This window comes from Manihot esculenta, chromosome 18, assembly GCF_001659605.2.
Source record: "Manihot esculenta cultivar AM560-2 chromosome 18, M.esculenta_v8, whole genome shotgun sequence".
NCBI classification, from domain to species: domain Eukaryota; kingdom Viridiplantae; phylum Streptophyta; class Magnoliopsida; order Malpighiales; family Euphorbiaceae; genus Manihot; species Manihot esculenta.
Genome location: NC_035178.2, coordinates 32,863,928 through 32,884,014, shown reverse-complemented (window position 1 = coordinate 32,884,014; position 20,087 = coordinate 32,863,928). Strand labels below are relative to the sequence as shown.

At 31.1% G+C, this 20,087-nt stretch overlaps 1 protein-coding gene across 9 annotated transcripts; it reads right to left on the bottom strand.

Moving 5' to 3' along the window:
* Nucleotides 1-647: 647 nt before the first annotated feature.
* Nucleotides 648-19,468, bottom strand: LOC110605782. 9 transcript variants are annotated; one of them, XM_021744413.2, is made up of 23 exons: nt 19,307-19,468; nt 19,113-19,186; nt 18,227-18,450; nt 17,999-18,090; nt 13,580-13,744; nt 13,252-13,425; nt 12,932-13,099; nt 12,694-12,807; nt 12,448-12,522; nt 12,074-12,241; nt 11,887-11,949; nt 10,919-11,129; nt 10,167-10,234; nt 9,252-9,474; nt 4,628-4,864; nt 4,154-4,345; nt 3,667-3,861; nt 2,861-3,046; nt 2,306-2,497; nt 1,780-1,956; nt 1,524-1,694; nt 1,224-1,436; nt 648-972 (listed from the first exon to the last, which is right to left on the bottom strand). In XM_021744413.2, the coding sequence occupies exons 1-23, from the start codon at nt 19,317-19,319 to the stop codon at nt 843-845; spliced, it is 3,525 nt and encodes a 1,174-aa protein (XP_021600105.1). In that variant the 5' UTR covers nt 19,320-19,468; the 3' UTR covers nt 648-842. The 9 variants fall into 9 exon arrangements, with proteins under 9 accessions (XP_021600105.1, XP_043809533.1, XP_043809535.1 ...); XM_043953598.1 differs by having other exon boundaries at nt 19,295-19,467; XM_043953600.1 differs by having other exon boundaries at nt 10,919-11,123; nt 19,295-19,467.
* Nucleotides 19,469-20,087: the final 619 nt, after the last annotated feature.

Sequence of the window (20,087 nt, the reverse complement as noted above, 5' to 3'; positions counted from 1 at the left end):
CTATCGGTTTGTCTGAGTTTACTACAAGACTTATTCTTCTCCATTTAGCAAAGGCAATGGCTTTTGTACAACCTTATAGTGGGTGAAGAATAGGAATACTCCAATATTGATATCAAGGTAGATGCCAGACATATTGTTGATGCGTGTCTCCATTTATTATTATTATTATTTAAATTTTAATTTAATTTAATATAATTTTTCATTTTTTATTAAAATTTCTTTTTGATATAATTATAATCATTTTATTTATTTATTATTATTATTGTTATTGTAATATTATTATTATTATTATTATTTGAAACAAAGCATAAAATAACGAACTTGTTTTTTTATAGAAAGAAATGTCTTTACCTTAATAGTTATCTTTTAACAGTAAGTTTTCTAACGATTAGAATTAAAATTTAAAATAAATAAAAAAACTACACATTATGCCTGTGAATAGCACGGTATTCCACTAGTATAATAATACATAAAAGTAATTTACTATTTTTATGATAAATTATTTAAAAAATAGGGTAAATAAAAATTATGAAACGATATAATTATTTTAAAAGAAGATATTAAAATTCAAAACTCCAAGTACAAGGGCACAAATCATCATAATTTCATGGAGTTCAAGGAAGGGGGGAGAGTTTTGAGAGCAAATATACTAACCAACTATGCATATGATTATAAACACTGCTCAATGATTCACAAGTGGTGTTAAAATACTTCTCTATGAAGTCCATGCTTGAAGTAATTCCGAATAAGGGTGTTCCTCGATGGCTTGTGCTTATGTTCCAATCTGTTGAAGAATCGTGAAACTCTCAACATTTTTCAGACATCAAGAACGCAAAAAGCCCTCACTTCTTGTGAATTCTAGTTTGTGAATTACAAAGAGCAAGAACAATTGGCCGTGAATTAGTTTGTCCCTCACTGGATTTACCATGCATCTTCCCCGCCACGACTTTTTGCTCCTGTGAAATCTCCTCTCTACAATTCCAAGAAACAATTCCAGAATCAACTAATTTCCTGTTAAATTGAATAATGTATTTGCAGAGAAAATAAAAGTAGTCCAGAGGCAAGTCATTCATTTTTTGCATTGCCTATTTCTCAAATTTAATAGGACATCAGAAAGCTCATGCTTCTTGTTCTTGTTATGGATTTTAGGTAAACGATGCTAATTAAAATAGATTTCTACAGTAGACCCTATTCGCACAATTTGCAATAATTAGAAGTAATACCTGTTTCTGCAATCATCCTCAATGTTTTTCAAATCCTTGTGCCCTCTTTTCTTTTTCTTCTTTTTAAGCTTTTGGACATTCCCAACCTCCAAGTTTGTAGATGAAACTGATGTGTCATTGAGCTTATCACTAGTCATGTTCACAGTGACTTCTGCTGTCATTCTCTTGTTTAGTTGTATCTTCTCCTTGTGGACCACATCACTATCAGAATCCCTATTCAAGAAAAATTAACTACTTCAAACACAAAATCAAGGTGAAACATATGCTTAGTGAACGTTGAATGGAAAAAAAAAAACTCACTTTTCCTTTTTATGTTCTGATTTTGACTCTGATACAATGGCGGTTGGAGCATCTAGAGCATTTGAATAACTGGCAACCCCATTGTGCTCCTCAAGTTTTCTTCTCATCTTTGATTTTCCTTTCTTTATTTTACCTTTTTTTTCTAAGACTGAAGATTCAACAACTTCCCTGCTAAACCAAACACAGTTTAGGTATGCAATCAACTTGTAAATCTAAGATTAGAATGTCATTATAAAAGGCACATTTAAACATAAACCTGTTTCTGCAATCATCCTCAGCATTGTTCACATCTTGTTGAGCACTTCTCTTTTTCTTCTTTTCAAGCTTTTGAATATTTCCGACCTCCGACTTCACAAGTGGAACTGATATATCATTGATCACAATTGCTTCCACATTTCCCTTATCCTTGAGGATCAAATCACCATCAACACGCCTGGTCAATAAACAAACTACTTCAAAACTAAATCAAGGTGGATCCAAATGGTTTAGGGAAACAAGGGAACCATTTTCAAGGTATGCCAACCTATCCACCTCGTGCCCTTTGGAAAAAAAAAAAAAAAAAGGAAAAAGCCTACCCACTTGGCTCCCTTTTCTCTATATTATCCCTTGAGACAATAATATAAGAAAAGCATGTACTGAATTTGTAGTAAATGTAAGATGAACATTCAAGTTCAGAACATGGTGATGTATAACTACAAGCGTTCAAGTATAAAAACGTATTATGATGGTAATGAGACTAATGTTATGCTCATCTTTCAATACGTTATCAATTAAACATAAACCTGATTCTGGTATTATCCCCAGTGCTTTTCACATCCTGATGCTTTTTTTTGCTTTTCTTCTTTTCAGCTATTTGCATGTGTCCAACATCCAAGCCAGTAGATGGAACAAATGTATGATTAAGCTTCTCACTAATCATGCTCACATCTACTTCCACCTCTATCGTCTCCTTGTGGAGCAAATCATCAACATGCCTGGTAAAGAAAATAGACTACTTCAAAAACAAAACTAAGATGGATGCAAATGGTTTGACAGGATAGCCCAAATTAATTTCAACTCAACCTCCCACCCTTTTATTCCCTCTTCAAAAAAAGGAACTGCTTAAGCTGAGGGATAACTTGGTAAAGTTAAGATTAATTTGCACGTTGAAAAGACAATATTGATAAGAATGATATGTCCCAGTATCAGCTGCAATTTATATAATTTTACCACCACATAACTGTTATAATTATACCAAAGATGATGAAAACAACAATAATGTTTGTAATGAACAAGATTGAAGATTTCTACAATATTAGTTGTCCTATCTTTATAAATTGCATAATTAAGCACATAACCTCATCTTGCAATTATCCTCAAGGCTTTTCACATCTTGATGCTTCCTTTTCCTTTTCTTTTCTGGCTTTTGCATGTTTCCAACATCTAACTCAGTAGACGGAAAGGATAAATGATGTATGTTGTCATCAGGCACACCAACTTCAACCTCTCCCTTCTCCTCCAAAGCCAAATCATCACCAACATGCCTGAACAAGAAAACAAACTACTTTAAAAACAAACTAAGGTGTGGATGAAATTGGTTTGAGGGAAACCCCCAATTAATTTCAACTCAAACATGCCCCATCTCTTCTCTCTTTCTTGAAAAAAAAAAAAAAAAGAAAAGGAAAATGTGCAAGGCATGAGGTTAACTTGTTATAAATTGAAGAATAATTACCAAGCACAAAATGAATTTACAACAATCTTTATCAGCTGTAATTTCCACAATTTTACTCCGACATACATGACTCTTATAATTCTACAGAAAATAATGGAAACGGAACTACGATGTTAACAAGATAAGTTTGAGAATTTTTATAGCCCCCCGCCTCTCTTTCTCACTTCCAAAAAAAGCAACTGCTTAAAGAATCACTGCATGAGACTAAGTCATCGTAAATGTAAGATCAATTGGCAAGTTCAAAAGACAACATGAATAAAAACAGAACTTTGAAGTTATCTTTATCAAGGGTTAATTTCCACTATTACAACAACATACAGCTATAGTTCTACCAAAGATAATGTAAACATAACATTGATGTTAATGAGACTAGATAGAGAATTCCTACAGTATTGTTCTATCCTTATAAACTGCATAAATTAAACACAGAACCTGGCCCTGCAATCATCCTCAACGTTTTTCATATCTTGATGCTTTCTTTTTCTTTTCTTCTTTTCAGGCTTTTGCATGTTTCCACCATCCATGCCAGAATGAGGACCAGATACATCATGAATCTTGTCATGCGTCATGCATGCACCAACTTCCCCCTCACTCATCCCCTCAAGCACCAAACCATCATCAACATGCCTGACCAACAATACAAACACTTTAAATACAACATCAAGATGGATATAATGATTTGAGGGAAAACCGAAATTAATTTCAACCCCCCCCCCCAAAAAAAAAAGGTTCGTTTCCAAAGACAGTAAAAAAAAGGACTTTTCAGTGACATTTATCAGCTATAAATTCCATAACTTGACCATCATTATCATACTTCTTCCAAAGATAAACAGAACTATGGTTGTAACCAGACATGATAGAAGACTTCCACAATATTAGTTGCGCTGTTTTTGTAAATGACAAGAAGTAAGCATAGCACCTGATCTTGTAATCGTCCCCAACCCTTTTCACCTTTTGATGCTTTCTTTTCCTTTTCTTCTTTTCAAGCTGTCTGTTTCTGACATCCAACTCTGTATATGGAACAGATGCATCATTGATCTTATCATTACACATGCTTACACTTGCATCTACATTTCTCTTCTCCATGAGGTCCAAATCACCATCAAACTGCCTGCTCATGAAAATAATCCACTATTGTAACATAAACTCAAAGATATATCCAGATTAATTAGGTAAAACAAATAGAGAATTCCCATTAACCCCGCATTTAGCTTGTACAAAATAAGGATTTGAAAGAACAAAATCTCAATGCTAAGAACATTGTCCCTTTGTTCTTCCACAACAACCTTAGTGATTTTGTGAATGGCAGGTACAAATTTCTTTAACTGTAGTGCTCATTAGTTAAAATTTCGTTAGTCACAATATTATAATTGTAAAAATTTAAATGATAAACCTGTCATAATCATTTGAACAAGTGCCACCATTGTTGCCCCTAACTTGATCCTGATTCTCATTGCTAATCAACCCAACAATTCTAGACTTCTGCTTCCTGCTTTTCTTCTTTTTCTCCCTCTCATAGGAACTTGCTTTAATCACAGTCACAGTTGATGAAATGGAAACAGCCTGACATTGTTCAATTGTCATGGTTGGGCTGATATCTGCCTTTCTGTTTATTAACTCTGCCTTGTCCCTGAAGATTAAAGATTCAGTATATAGCATGCTCAACAATAGATTATCCACCAAGAAGAAGATCAGGGTGAATAATGTTCTTATCAAACAAAATGATCCAATAGTTACAAAAGACAAACTTCACATGATCAATCATTAAATTCAATTTCCAAGACTTGTTAGTTTTCCAAGACAATGAAACACACATTACTTTAAGGAAATTAAGTTGTTAAACCCGAACAATTTTATTCTTCAGTTTACATAATTCAAAATTTCAAATAGATCGAAGAACCCTACTTCATGTATTGAAGTTACTTAAAGGTCCTATAGGACCTATACCCTTCTAAACCTTTTATTACTATTCACAAACTATATCTCTCAAGTCTCATCCTTTCATAAGACCCTAAATTTTCCCCTCAAATATCTGCCAATCATACCATTCACAAAGCTTCAAATTTCAACATTAATTTCAAGATCTACAAGTTATACTACGTCAACCAACCACCATTAGAAAAACAATTTTAAATAATTAAAAAATGATTAATAATTTTAATTTTTGTAAAACAATTCTCCTTAACAATAGTTAGTAGAAAAATTATTTATGTATATTACTCCAAAAATTTCAAATTCTATTTTTTATTCTTTTGTCATTAGACATGGTGATACAAGTCTTTTGCTCTATGCGACTTAGCCTTCATTTTCCTTTCCACCAATGAATGGAAATATGAGTTTGGACTTGAACAAACTAAGAGGATTTCTAATTAAGGTGAAGAATGCCAACCCAAAAGAAGAATTTCAATATTCCATATTGGAAAAGAGAATATTGGAAGAAGAGAGTAAAACTGGGCATTTTTTGTCTTAAAATTTGAAGGTTTGTTTCAGCTAGCATATATTCACTTCTAAGAAAACATATATGAGATATTAGTGGTTTTATTAAAGTCTTAGGCGAGAGGTGAGGCGATACCTTTTAAAAAAGGTAACCAAGCCATTTTTGATATATTTTAAATGTACACATCTATATATAATGTGTAGGAGATTAATATTAATTTCTTAATATATATAAATAAAATTAATACAAATATAAAAATTATAATTATTATAATTATATATAATATATGATTAAATTGATATATAAATACATAAATAATAATAGAATAATCTATATAATAAATAATAATAATATTTGATATAGAATAGAAATATAAAATATAATTCTAATATAGAATATAAAATAATAATATAATATATATAACAAAAAAATTAAATAATAATAAAGTATATAAATATAACTAAAGAAATTAATATTAATTTTCTATAATTAAATATTATTTATAAATAAATACATAAATATTATTTATTATAAATTACTAATCCCAAATATTAATATTCTATTTCCATATAAATATACTAGTAGAATCTTTTATATGTTACTAATGCTAAAGACAAAAATAAGATTACATCTCTTCTTCTCCCAAAAAAAGAGAAGTGGCTTTTTAATATTATTATACTACTTTCTATTCCAACGAGGAATCTTCTTCCACATCCTCCTTCTTCTTTGATTTTTTCTTCCCACAGACCACTTTTTGCTCTTCTTTTTTGCGCTATTGAGAACAAAAATGTGCAGGCAATGGTGCCAGACGACGCCCACCTGCATAGTGCAAGGCGTCTTTCCCTGAGGCGAGAGCCTCAGAGAGAGACGCCTCACCTCGCCTGACGCCTTTAACAACACTAGCCCATTCACAATTTTATTGGTTTTCACTCATTCTAGTAGTTTCAAAGGCTACAAGCTTAGATCCAACATACATTTACTGCATTTCCAAGCTTGGTGAGCTAAATTTTATGTATTTTATTTTCTATTGCTATTTTGCTTTTTTTGTTTAATTTTTGTGGATTAAAGCGTTAGCTTTGAATTAAAATTGTACTTTGAGCGCTATTAGTTTACCTGATATATAAAGATTGTGTGTGGCTTTTATTATTAAACTATTTTTCAGAAATTATTTTTATTAAATTAGATTATTAAATTAATTATATAAAACTATATACATAAGTTTTATTTGATATTTGTTTATGGGAATGAAATCTATGGCTGGAGCATGAAGATGATACTATTAGCAAAAATGCTCCATCGCAAATTAAATTTGCCACTCAAACTCAAGGGCAACAAAGTGGTAGCGATGATTTTTTTGTTTTATCTAGCTTTAATGATGAATGATGATGATGGTAACAAAGGTGGAGGAGGAATCTCAATTGAAGGAGGTGGTAGCTTGTAGTTCACAAGATCGACCTAGTTAAAGACACGGTGGAATTAGAATTTATTTAGAACCATCTCCACCAACATAACATACATATCAAAGAACAAAGGTATCTTAAAGTTCTAGTGGTGATGCAATATCCAACCAAGGGGTAAAGGTGTTGGATATAAGGAGAAAAGTTTCAATTGATTCATCAAATTATGGAAAAGTAGCTCATAACTAAAGTTGTGACTTCATCAAATCATGGGTTCTATGGCCAATTTCAAGGTATGCTATATCCAACCAATTATCCTACGTATTATCCTGTTAGTAACAAATTCAGCTTCATCATCCTCTCATACTCTTTACAACTTACTTATAATGATCCTATTGATATGAATCATTCCTTATTTAGCTTTGATCCACAAACCTGTAAGACATTCTTTGTGGTGGTGAGCTTAATATTTTTCTATATGATGTTAAATTTTAGTTAAATAGTTTACATTTAATATATTTATATTTATTATGCATTTGTATATATTATTTTGAATTAAATTTATTGATCTCATTTCATTTTATAAGCTTTGCAAATTGATTTGAAAATTTTGTATGGCGCCATGCCATTACCACTGTGTATGACCTTTACAGCCCTATTTTCATTACCTATGAGAAAGGATGTTCTAGAAAGTTATTCCTATTTAATACAAGATTTACATTCCTAAATAGATAGAATAATATATCTATATATTCCTAAAACAGTGAGATTTGATCCATTCCTATTATAGTTCAAAATCTCTTAATTTATAGTATCATACAATATACGTTTTGAACCTTTCCTTATAAATAAGGAAGCATTTGTATTATTAGATATAGAATCCACTTAGAGGTTTTGTGTCCGTAGATATAGGCTCTCGTAACCAAACCACGTATTCTCGTTCTATTTTTTTTTTCTTTTATTTCTAACTTTACATGGTATCAAAGCTTTCAATTCTTTGGGGCTTGGATACTATTCACTGCTATTGTTCGTTGGCATTATTCATCATATTGTTTTTTGTTCTTGGTTCCTTTCCAGTCTTGCCTTAGAAAGGGATTTTGTGTTGATGTTTCCTAAGGGTGAGCACTCAGTCGGTTAGGTTCAAAACCGAACCGAACTGAATAAACCGAAAACCGAAATTTGAGTATTTTAAAAAATTGAATCGAACTGATTTTGGTCAGAAACCGAATCAAACCGAACCGGTCTGATTCGGTTCGATTCGGTTCGATTCAGTTTAATCGGTTTTTATTTTTAATAATTTTTTTTATTTTTTACACTTTAATTTTAATATTTTAAAATTTAATTGAAATATTTTAACCTTAATATGATCTAATCTATCTATATTATTGAAAATAATATATTATTATCACTAATCGATTCGGTTCGGTTTTTACAATTTTTTTTTATCAAAACCGAACCGAATCGAAATAACTAAAATTTTTAAAATTAAAATCTAAACCGAACCGAAATAAATAAAAAACCGAACCGAACTTTCAAATTAATTCGATTCGGTCGGTTTTTTGTCTTTGGAGAGGAAAGTGTAACTATAAGGATTGTTTTATATTTTGGCATTTTGTGTGAGTGCCTTTGTGTGATTTTTAGATTTTACGTAGAATCTTATCAAGCAAGAGTGTTAGAATAAATGAGATTCTATACTACAATTAAAGGGGAATATTATAGAAAGTTATTCTATTTAATATAGGATTTATATTCCCAAATAGATAGAATAATATATATTTATATTTTCCTAAAATGGAGAGATTTGATATATTCCTAATACAGATCGAGAATCCTTTAATTTACGGTATTATAGCATTTATGTTTTGGATCTACCATTATAAATAGGGAAGCATTTGCATTATTAGATATAGATCCACTTTGAGGCTTTGTGTATGTGGATGCAAGCTCGCAAAGCTGAACCACTTAATTCTTCTAAATATTATTTTCTTCTCTCTCTTCCATTATTCTAACTTTACAGCTTCCAGAGAGGATAAGTTTTTCCTAATTATAATAGAACTATTGCCCATAATACTACAGAGTCCAATCCATCGCTAAGGAAGTCTGGACTCTAGAAACTCGAAGTAGATGAACATAAAAGCAGCAAAAAAATTTTTTTTTTTTTTAAAAAAAAGCAAGAAAGATACCTTTCAAGGTTCGCATTTGGCAAGACAGCAAACTCATCTTTATTCAGAAGTCCCTCTCCCAAATTTCCAAGAATGCCATCATCTTTGGCAACTTCATTGTTTTGAACATCACATGTCCTCTTGACAATGACAAATTGTTGTTTAGAACTTTCAATATCACTTGCAATGTCCTCCTCAAGTTGATTGACACAAACCATCTCATCATTTTTTAACTTGGCTAGACCTGAATGTCAATTTCAATAATACGAAATGAGAAAATTATTTATCTTACTCTAAGAGGCTAAGTGGTTCTGAAATATCACGCATCTAGGACAAGTAGTTTATCTCTTTGAACATCCCATGTTCTTTTATACATTTTATTCCTCATAATGACACATTATATCCATAAGAAAAATATGCTGTCTGCTCTCAAAATTTACAAATTCATGCCATCTCATGCGACATCAACCAGGAATATCAATTTAGTGGGATCAAAGAAAGAAAAGAAATTTAAACCCACAATCCCATCATACCATCTTCATAATCAGAGCAGGTGTGATGGAGACCACATTACAAAAGCCTAATGCAAAGAATAACCAGTGAATCCACAAAGAGGAAAAGAAGCAAAAGCAAGCCATTAACATCTCAACCAAAGCAAACGAGAAGTGATGTTAAAGAAAGTATAATCATAAAAAAGAAAAATAAATACAAAGACTTTAAATTCTTCTTTGGCAAATAGGAACATAGAATCAGTCCTTGCTCAATGTTCTTCATCATAGATATGATGATGAGATTCAGTATAATCTATGACAAGGTAATTATATGATACCAAGAAGCATGGCAAACACCCAAATCATGCAGACCTCAAATTTCAAAAGGATTAAAGAAGATCCTGACTGCAGTAACATGGACAAAATTCGATAATGTAACTCATACCTTCAAGGTTCTTTTGTCTGGGATCACTTATCCTCTCTGAAATGCCAGCTTCTTCATCACATGAATCACTAATATAGAACAGTAAAAAATGAGCTTCCAGCATATGATACAACACACCAGTGAAAATGAAACTATTCTTCTTTTTGTCAATTAATACTCTAGCCAGTGAAAACAACTACATAGCAAAAAGAAAAACTCGATTTCTTGGTCTCTGGCCCTTCTATTGGTTTATTATGATTGGTTCATGCTTATTGGGATGACTACCAAAAATATAATTGACGTTCAATTTCTTTCTGTTCGTTCTGAAGTTATTTAAGAAGCAGAACAATTTTTTTATCCCACTTTTTCAATTTGAGTCTTAACTACCAAGGTTCCTATTCATAGAAAAAATTTGACATATTTGCCTTTGGATTTCAAAGGCGGTAATAGTTTTCTGTCAATCATAGAACTGCTGCATTTTATTTGCTGACCAAATCAACAATGCAAAGTGCAATTCCATAATACTAGACTCTAACCCACTGTCAGAAAGCTTGAAAATTGGAGTGTCAAGCACTGCAGTTGCTATATGTTTTATATGCGAGTAAATACATGAAATGATTCTAAAATAAGACAAAACTGTGACATGAAATTGAAAAGGAAAAATTCCCATAGTAGAATTGACATCAAAGCAGCAAAATAATAATAATGATATTGATAATAATAATTAATTTTCTTAAAAAAATAAACTAATCTAACCATGGGTAAACTCATACCTTTCAGGGTCTGCACTAGGCAAAGCTTCAATATCATCTTTGTTCAGAAATTCCCCTACTAACTTTCCAATATCAACATCTTGCACATCTTTTTGAACATCACATGGCATCTCTACAATAACAAATTCTTGTGGAGAACCTTCGGAATCACTCACAATATCCTCAAGATAATTGATACAAACCCCTTCTTCATTTCTTAACTCATCTATATCTAAATGTCAATTTCAAGCAAATCAATAAAAGAAAAGTACTTAAATTATTCATGCCCACTGAATTAGATATAAATTTAACTGAAAAATAAAAGGGATTTTCTTCTAGAAATGTAATAAGGAAGTGAAGATAACCAAGTGGCTCTGAAATACCAATTACCAACATATTGGACCACTACATCCTTTTGAACATCACATATTCTCTTAACTCTTAAGAATAACAAATTATTGCCATTAAAATTCAACATAAGAGGCATGCTGTCCTCAAGAAGAAGGTTGTGCCTAAACTTTTCATTTTTGAAGTCAACTATATCTGAAAGGTCAATTTCCAGCATATCAAACAAATAACTATCCAAATTACCAGCATCCAAGATACAATTTCTTCTGAAAAAAAAAAGATGTTTTCTCTTAGAAAAGGCAGCTTCAACGGAGAAGGAATTATCACCAAGTGATTTGAACCTCAACATAAGATAACTGATATATCACATGCTCTCATGCTTCACGCTTACAACCTTAAAATTTTCTAACTCAACGAAATGTCAATTTAAAACATCAACTGGAACACTTCGCTATATCACTAATATGCAACAAGAAAACAAATAATATTAACAAAAGATAAAACTATGTATAAAAGATGCATCTTCAACATACAAATGAATCAAAACCCAGCTATTCTGAAATCCAAATATCTGGTAATTTGTTATCCTTTTAATATAACATTGTTTCAATAATACTAAATTGCTAATAATTTCACATTACCAGCAATGTTTTCCTCAAGATGCATGATAGTTGCAACCTTCTCATTTTCAAACTCCACAATCACTGAAACATCAATTTCAAACATATCAAATGACAAAATTATACAAACTATTCATATAAAAACAAGTTTAAATTTCATAAATATAGAGAAATAAATATATGTTTTCAAAAGATAGCAAGTGATAACCAGGCAGTTTTAAATTCTCAGCATCATGCACAATTGTTTCATCTTTTTGAATATCATGAGTTCTTTCAACAATATCTAGTTGTTGCTGAGAGACTTCTGTATCACCAGCACCATCCTCCACAGGATGTTTAGTGTTCACAACCTTATCATTCTCTAATGAGATTGTAGCTGAAATGTCAATTTCAAATCAAACATATCACATGAAAAAAGAAGAAAGAATAATTTAACAAAAAAGAGAAATTTTACAAATTTCAATTTCGGGGTATTTGAATGATGACCAAGTTGTTCTGAAATCTTAGCATCACGGACAACTCAATCATTTTCAACAGCACATATTCTCTCAACAATATCAAGTTGGTGTTGAGATTGAGAACCTTGAATATCACTATAAACATCCCTCTCAAGATGCCTGATACTTGTACCATCATCATTCCAAAACTCATTTGTGACTGAAATTCAATTTCAAACATATCAAATGAGGAACTTATCAATAATTCCATATACTAACAAAAATAAGCTGGTATTAAAAATTATTTTCCTTTTTTTTTAAAAGACATCTTCCAAGGATGGAGAATAATGAGCAAGTGCTTTTGAAATCTTAGCATCTTGGCAAACTGTACCTTTGTGAAAATCACTTGTTCTCTCAAAATTATTTTGTTGCTGAGATCCTGCCATATTGCTGTCAATGCCCTTTTCAAGATTGTTGACGCATGCAACCTTATCACTTTGCAACACTATTATAATGAAATGCATCATACAAGAAAATTGAACATATTACTCAAACACAAAAGTAAAAATAAATTTAACAAAATAAACAAAGATATTAAAATCATAGCTTCAAGGATAAAGAAAATTAACCAAGTGGCTCTGAAATCTTATCATCTTGCTTAAGTGCTTCATCCTTTTGAACATAGCCTATATGACCAACAATACTAAATTCTTGTTGAGAACATTCTATGTTACTTGTGATACCCTCCCCATGACACTTAAGACTTGCAACTTCTCCATTTTCAAACTCAATCATAGCTGAAATGTCAAATTCAAACATATCAAGTATCAACAGATAAACATATCCATAATAACCGAGAAAATATAAACAAATTGAACATAAAGTTTAGAAAAAAAAAAAGAGACATATGTTATCAATATTGTAGCTTTAAAGGATGGTAAGTAATGACCAGGAGGCTCTGAAATCTCAGTATCCTGGATAACAGCATCTTTTTGAATTTCACATGCTTTCTGAACAATATTAAATTGTTGTTGAGAACCTTCCATGTTACTAGTGATTCCCTCCCCATGACTCCCATGATATTTAGGACCTGCAACTTCCTCATTTTCAAACTCAATCATAGCTGAAATGTCAAATTCAAACATATCAATAGATAAACATATCCATAACAACCAAGAAAATATAAATAAATTGAACATGAAGTTAAAAGTAAAATAAAAAATTAAAAAGAAGACATGTTGTCAGTATTGTAGCTTTAAAGGATGGTAAATAATGACCAGGAGGCTCTGAAATCTCACTATCCTGGACAACTGCATCTTTTTGACTTTCACATGCTTTCTCAACAATATTAAATTGTTGTTGTAAACCTTCCAAATTAATGCCAGTGTCATCCTCAAAATGTTTGATGCTTGCAACATTCTCATTTTCTAACGGGACAACAACTGAAATATAAATTTAAACATATCAAATAAAAAATTTATCTACATTACAAAAATAAGACAAGATAAAGGTGTGAGTAATAAAAAGTTCATATTAAATTTGTAAAAAGCTCAAGCATCATACTAGCAACAAAGCAATACAATGAATGCACTATAAATTTTAACATCAAAAGACAAATGAAATTTATAAAAGCAAATATAAATTAAGCATCAAGGATTTTTAATTTTGGTAATAAGATAATCAATATGAAAGTAAGGTATATCTTTCTTCCTTTCTTGAATTCCTAAACAAGGTCTTGTTCAAACTTAAATCTTTTTGCCTATGAATGTAAAGTTAAATCCTCTTTTTTAGTTTTTAGTGATAATTATATGACATAAACTCTGATACTCTTGACTCTTCATATTGAAATGCATATCCGTGTCGATAGGACACTTTATGGGATACAACATAGAATATGTGTCCAACTCATATTCATGCACTCTGAGTCTCGGACACTTAATTGATATATTCAATATAGTTAATAAAGCATTCTTTTCTGTTAAAATGAAGAGTTGTATTTAGATAAAAATAGTTATTTAGTTATCCTTTGAATTTTGTATTTGTTTGTATTTGATCATCTATTTAGACTATAATTATTACTATATAAATTTATATTTTTTATTCTAGTTTATTTTATATATCATAACATATCCAAGCACCTGTGTCTAAATCTAAATCCATATCCCATATGTTTTATTTTGAAAGTTGATTAGTCAGACATAGAGATATGCATCCATTTTTGGCACATGTATCTGAGTTCAAGAAAGAAAGGACAACCTAATAAAAATTTTCATTTTAAAGAAATTAATATTCAAGACTATTGCAAGGAAAAAGCTCTATGCGATTAAAAAGCAATTGATTTTAGTTACTATTAGATTAGATCATAATTTTATTTCAGCTTTCATAAGTTTGTACAATATAAACACAAAACACAACCAAAGTTGGTATTTAGCAAGTACCACAATAATTGATTAGGAAATATCAGTAATTCAATCACCAGACACTACCAGCACGTCTGTAACCTTTAGAAAGTTAGGATGTACTAAAAGAACACAACCAATAATGATATAATGAATGAGAAGGCATTGCAATTTGGGGCCAGCTTCTAATAAAAATTTACATTTACTTATTTTAGGAACAAATTAGAAAATAATATATTTTAGATATTTTGGTATTTGACTTTCTCATTAGAGCTAGGGTTTATTCTCTACACAAGTCCTAAAAAGAATTCTTTAATGTTTAAGAGTTTCAATATACTTCGTCAATTGAGAATCAACAGAATTTTGTTATGTTTTCTTTGTAGCTCTACATAAACATTGTATATGAGCAAGTTCAAGTTAGATTTCTCAACCTCTTTCAACTTTGTGGTCTTTTTCATCCATCAAATGCATTCAAAAAGTTATGTTTTCTTGATTTCTTGGAGTAAAGCAAATTGGAATGAAAATTAATAATGTTCTGCTTTGATAGAGAATTTGTTTATCTATGTTCTTGAATAATTGATTCTCTTGATGTCTTATGATCTAGCTCTACATTTGTGATTTAAATCAAGAATTAATGCGACTTGTAATTTGCAAAGTAATAGGTTTCCTTGTGAACTGAAACACAATCACTTGCATCTAATGGTCTAAAATACTAAGACAATGGTAAAACTTTCCTAGTGGGACACAACTGCAACACTCAAGACAACCCTACGACTGCGTAATATGAATCATGGTGGAGCATAAGTAATTATAACATAAAATATTTTCTCGCCCTCCAACTTCCTTACCACCTCAACAATGATCCCATGGTAACCCTTACATCCTTAATTCCATCAACTTCAAATCCAGCACATCTATTAGGGTTTGGATTTTGGAGATGCTGAATAAAGATTTACTAGATTTGTTGTTGAAGAGATGGTGTTGGCTTTGTGAATTTTCTACGCTTTTTTCTTTTTATTTTCAATTTGCAAATGACTTGGCTCAAGATTTTGGGTGAAATACTTTTGTCAAGGTTATAAGTTGGTGTATAGACAAAGAATTTAATATACTTTTCCAGCTAAATTCGAGTTGGTTTTCAATAATGGACAGGGATTTGGATGTAAAAAGAAAGAAAGGAAATTTGATATATTAGAAATTATTTTATTGATAATTACAATTGTTAGAATTGCTGAGATTCTAACCTACGATTAAGGGGGAGCGTTATGGAAACTTATTCCTATTTAATGCAGGATTTGCAATAGAATGTTGTGTGTCTATATATTCTTAAAATAAGGGAATTTGATATATTCCTAATACAGTTGGAGAATACTTTGATTTATAGTACCATATCAAACATGTCCTGGATCTTCTATTACAAATAGGGAAGCCTTTGTATACCAGTGACAGAATCCAATTCAAAAAAAATGTAGACCTTTGAGGTTGCATCCGTGGATGCAGGCTCTCATAGCCTAACCACACAATTCTTCTTGTGTTCTTTCTCTCTCTTCTATCATTCTAACTCTAACATGGTATTAGACCTTTCAATTCCTTAGGCCTTAGGTACTGTTCACGAGAACTATTACTACCGTTATTTATTAGCACAGTTCACATATTCCATTCATGTACACTATTTATTGGTATTGTTTACGGGCACCATTCACATGTACTTTCTGTATTTGATTGGTGTGGTTTGTGTAATCCTATGAGTTATTTTGTGTTGTTTCCTTGCCTGAATTACCTTTAAAAAGGACTTTGTTTTGATATTTCCTTGCTGATGTTGCCTTTGGAGAGGGCATTGCAATGATGTTTCCTTGCCAGCATTGCCTTTGGAGAGAAAATTTATGATGTTTTCTCACTAGTATTGCCTTTGGAGAGGGAAGTGCAATTCTAAGAGTTGTTTTATATTCTAGTGCTTTGTGAGGGTGTTTTGAATATGCTCATGAGTTGTTGGTCGTTAAGCTTTTTTGAGGAAGTTTTTGGCTTCAACGTAGAAAAGGTTCCTTAACTGTGCACTGTTGCCAGTGGAACTAAATAAATCATACCTTTTTTTAGGCTCTAATACCATGAGAACTAAGAGGAAGAAAAGAGATTTGTGTAACAAGCAACTTGATTTATTCCCTCAAGCTGATTGAGGTGTATATAGAATTTACAGAATACACTAAAAAGGAAGATATGCAAGAAAGAATATTTATAGCAACTAATTAAGTTAATTAGTATCCTAATTTCAGCAGGTAATCAAGCTATTTACACCAAGTATCGTTACAGATCCCAACAGAAACAAAGACTAATTTTATAATTAAAACATACTATGATATAATTTTTTTTATATTATACTAAAACTGGCCAGAGCCAACCCAACCTGTCTTTTTATTTGATCTCCCATCCCCATTTCCTTTCCTGCTTGGACCAAAACCTTCAATTAATTATTTGAAACGAGAACCACCCTTTTTTTGGATTAAAACTTACATTCTTCATTGTTGTTTAACCATGCTACTTATTGAGGCAGCTATCGTTTAAAAACTAGATTATTTGACCATAGTAGAATAATTCTTTTTACTTTCATAGAGAGATGAGTAGGAGGTTAACAAAACAAGATTCAGCATTAAATCCTTGTACCATGGAAAAAAAGCAACTAGTTTTTAATAGTCTGTTGTAATTAGCGTATAAAAATCTCCCGAAATGTTCACTTAAATTACACTTCCTTATCTCTTCTATCTGCACAGTCTGCAATCCCTTAGAAGTTCATTAATGTTTTCATGCTTTACCCATGCATAGCAAAACTGTAAAATTTGAGTTGACCTTAAAAGTTTATTCTTCAATGCCTGTCAAATATTAGAATTACAATACAATTTATCAACTTAAATTTGTAAGGGTTGGCACTGTTAGCAAAAAAATAGTGTAGTTCTACTATTCCAACAACTAACTAACTAACCATTGTTACTAGTCATGTAGCACTACCCAATCAATCATCTGTGCCATTCATCCACAATAATACTGTGACTTGTACTATGAAATAACAGTAATCCCCACAATACATTAAAGGTCAAAATACCACTGAACATAATATAATGTGTGTGTGCACTGACACACATGCACGCCGAAAAGGAAAGCTGAATCTAGAACTAAATATAAGTAAAAGACAGAAAAAATAACTTTAAAAGGCTAAATTGCATGTTAATAAAGAAAAAACACAGAAATCATTTGCCTCTTAAAAAAAAATTAACTATTCGAAACTATGTCCACGAAGGTAAAACATACCCCTGCTTGTACAAGTTCCCATGCACTTGAACAGCCTGAGAGCATTGTCATCACTTCTAGCATGTTCAGCAGCTTTCAATTCACACAAATGACTAGGTGATTGTATAATAGTAAAAGATAACAAATTCTGACAAGATTACATGAAAACCAAGTATTTGAGCAGTTTATCTTGTACTCAGTGCATAATTATGTTAAAGTTAAAACAGCAAAAGGGATTATAAAGGATACGTTTTAGCTTTTGTGATCTGACTGATATAATAACCAGAAAGATGAACTCCTCGATAACCTATGACCCTGAAAGTGATATCTTCAGACACTTCAATTTCAACCTCAAGGGGAATCGAACCTTTGTTCAATGAACATATGTAAATTGGGGCTTTATCTCCAATTTTGCAATCTACATAACTCATATAACTGTTAATGTAAACATCTGATCGCTCCACCAAGGTTGCCTGTGTACTCACAAAAGAAAACTAAATGAATATAATAAAAAAACTGATAGTTTATGAGAATTTTATTGTGAACTCCTATATAAAATGTTAAATTAATGAAAACTAGACGTGGATATTTCTAGTTACTAAAAGATTTTTATATGTATGTGATTTTGTGAGATGAAACTATACATATATATGGGCTAATTAATCAATACACTGGAAGTACTACTTTTAACTGCTCCCCAAGATATAAATTTATAATTTTTCTTCATATATTAGAGATGGGAGACATGCATTACCACTAAGGAAGCATGTAACAAGAGAGTTGTGCATAATCTCCCGATGTATGTCTATTACTCTATTTTCTATTGACGCGTTTCATTTGATACAATTTGTTCTAAGCAGAAATTTCTTACATGCACCTAAACTGCACAAACTGATTATAAGCCGAATTCATGTAAAACCCATGAATCTTTTAATATTTCATTGATTTTCTATAACATGTGGGAAAGAAATAACCATTTTCTGATGTGAAAGTTCTAATGCAAGAAACTAGAAACAGTTCAGAATTGAGTCATCCCTAGCAGAGAAACATAATTGAATACACGAGTATTAGACCCATCAGAGCATCAACAAAATATGAGCAACTTTGAAAGAAAATAAAAATACAAATAATTAACCTGTGTAATTCGAAGCCTTCTTGGAGGGTTTTCACTGCGGTGAGTAATGGATCCACCGTACGGTATTGAAATCCCTTCTCAAAAATACAACAAAATTGAAAACTTGAGAAACAAGGAATCGATTATCCATACTCTCAATACAATTACCGAGAAGAAGATACATATAGAAATAAGAGTAGAACCAAACAACAAACCCCAAAACGCCATCTTTGAATTTGAATCTCTATGTTAGCATGCAATGAGCAGAGGAGGAGAAACGCCGGCTTCTTGTATTTGAATCTCTGTGTTAGCATGCAATGCGCTTCTTGTCTTCCTTTAGAAGAAACCTTTTGTACTTACTGTCAGTATCTCAATTATCGGTATTTACGCTCATGATATCTCATTGGACATTCCTTCCTAAACTTACTTCTGTAATGGTGCGATTAATTGAATCTAATTTTTAATAATATTCAAAAATAAATATTTTAATTATTTTAAAAATTAAATTAAATTAAATTATAATAATTTATTTATATTATTATAATTTTAAAAGATAAAATATACAATAATTTTAAGATAATTCAAAAAAATTGAAATAAAGTAGAATTTTATTATTTAATATAGTAAAATTAAAATTAAATTTGAATAAGTGAATTTTTAAAGTTATAAAAACTAATAAATGAATTTTTTCGTATTATAAAAATTAATTAGTAATTTTTTTAAAATGTAATATTTAATTAATTAGTATTTTTTTTAAAATATAATTTTTTTCATAATTTTTATTTTTTTTTTAAATTATGATTTATTTTTTGGTAAACTAGAGTAATATTTAAATTAATTACTGATGACCGCTGGATTTCTCCACTCCGGTCTGAGGCCAAACCCATGATATCAGCCCATTACTTAGAGGCACTCAAGTCTTCCTTATGATCCAGGCCCAGCCCGTCAGCCCGCTCAGTCTTGAGACCGGGCTCTATTCCGACTCCACAATCAGGC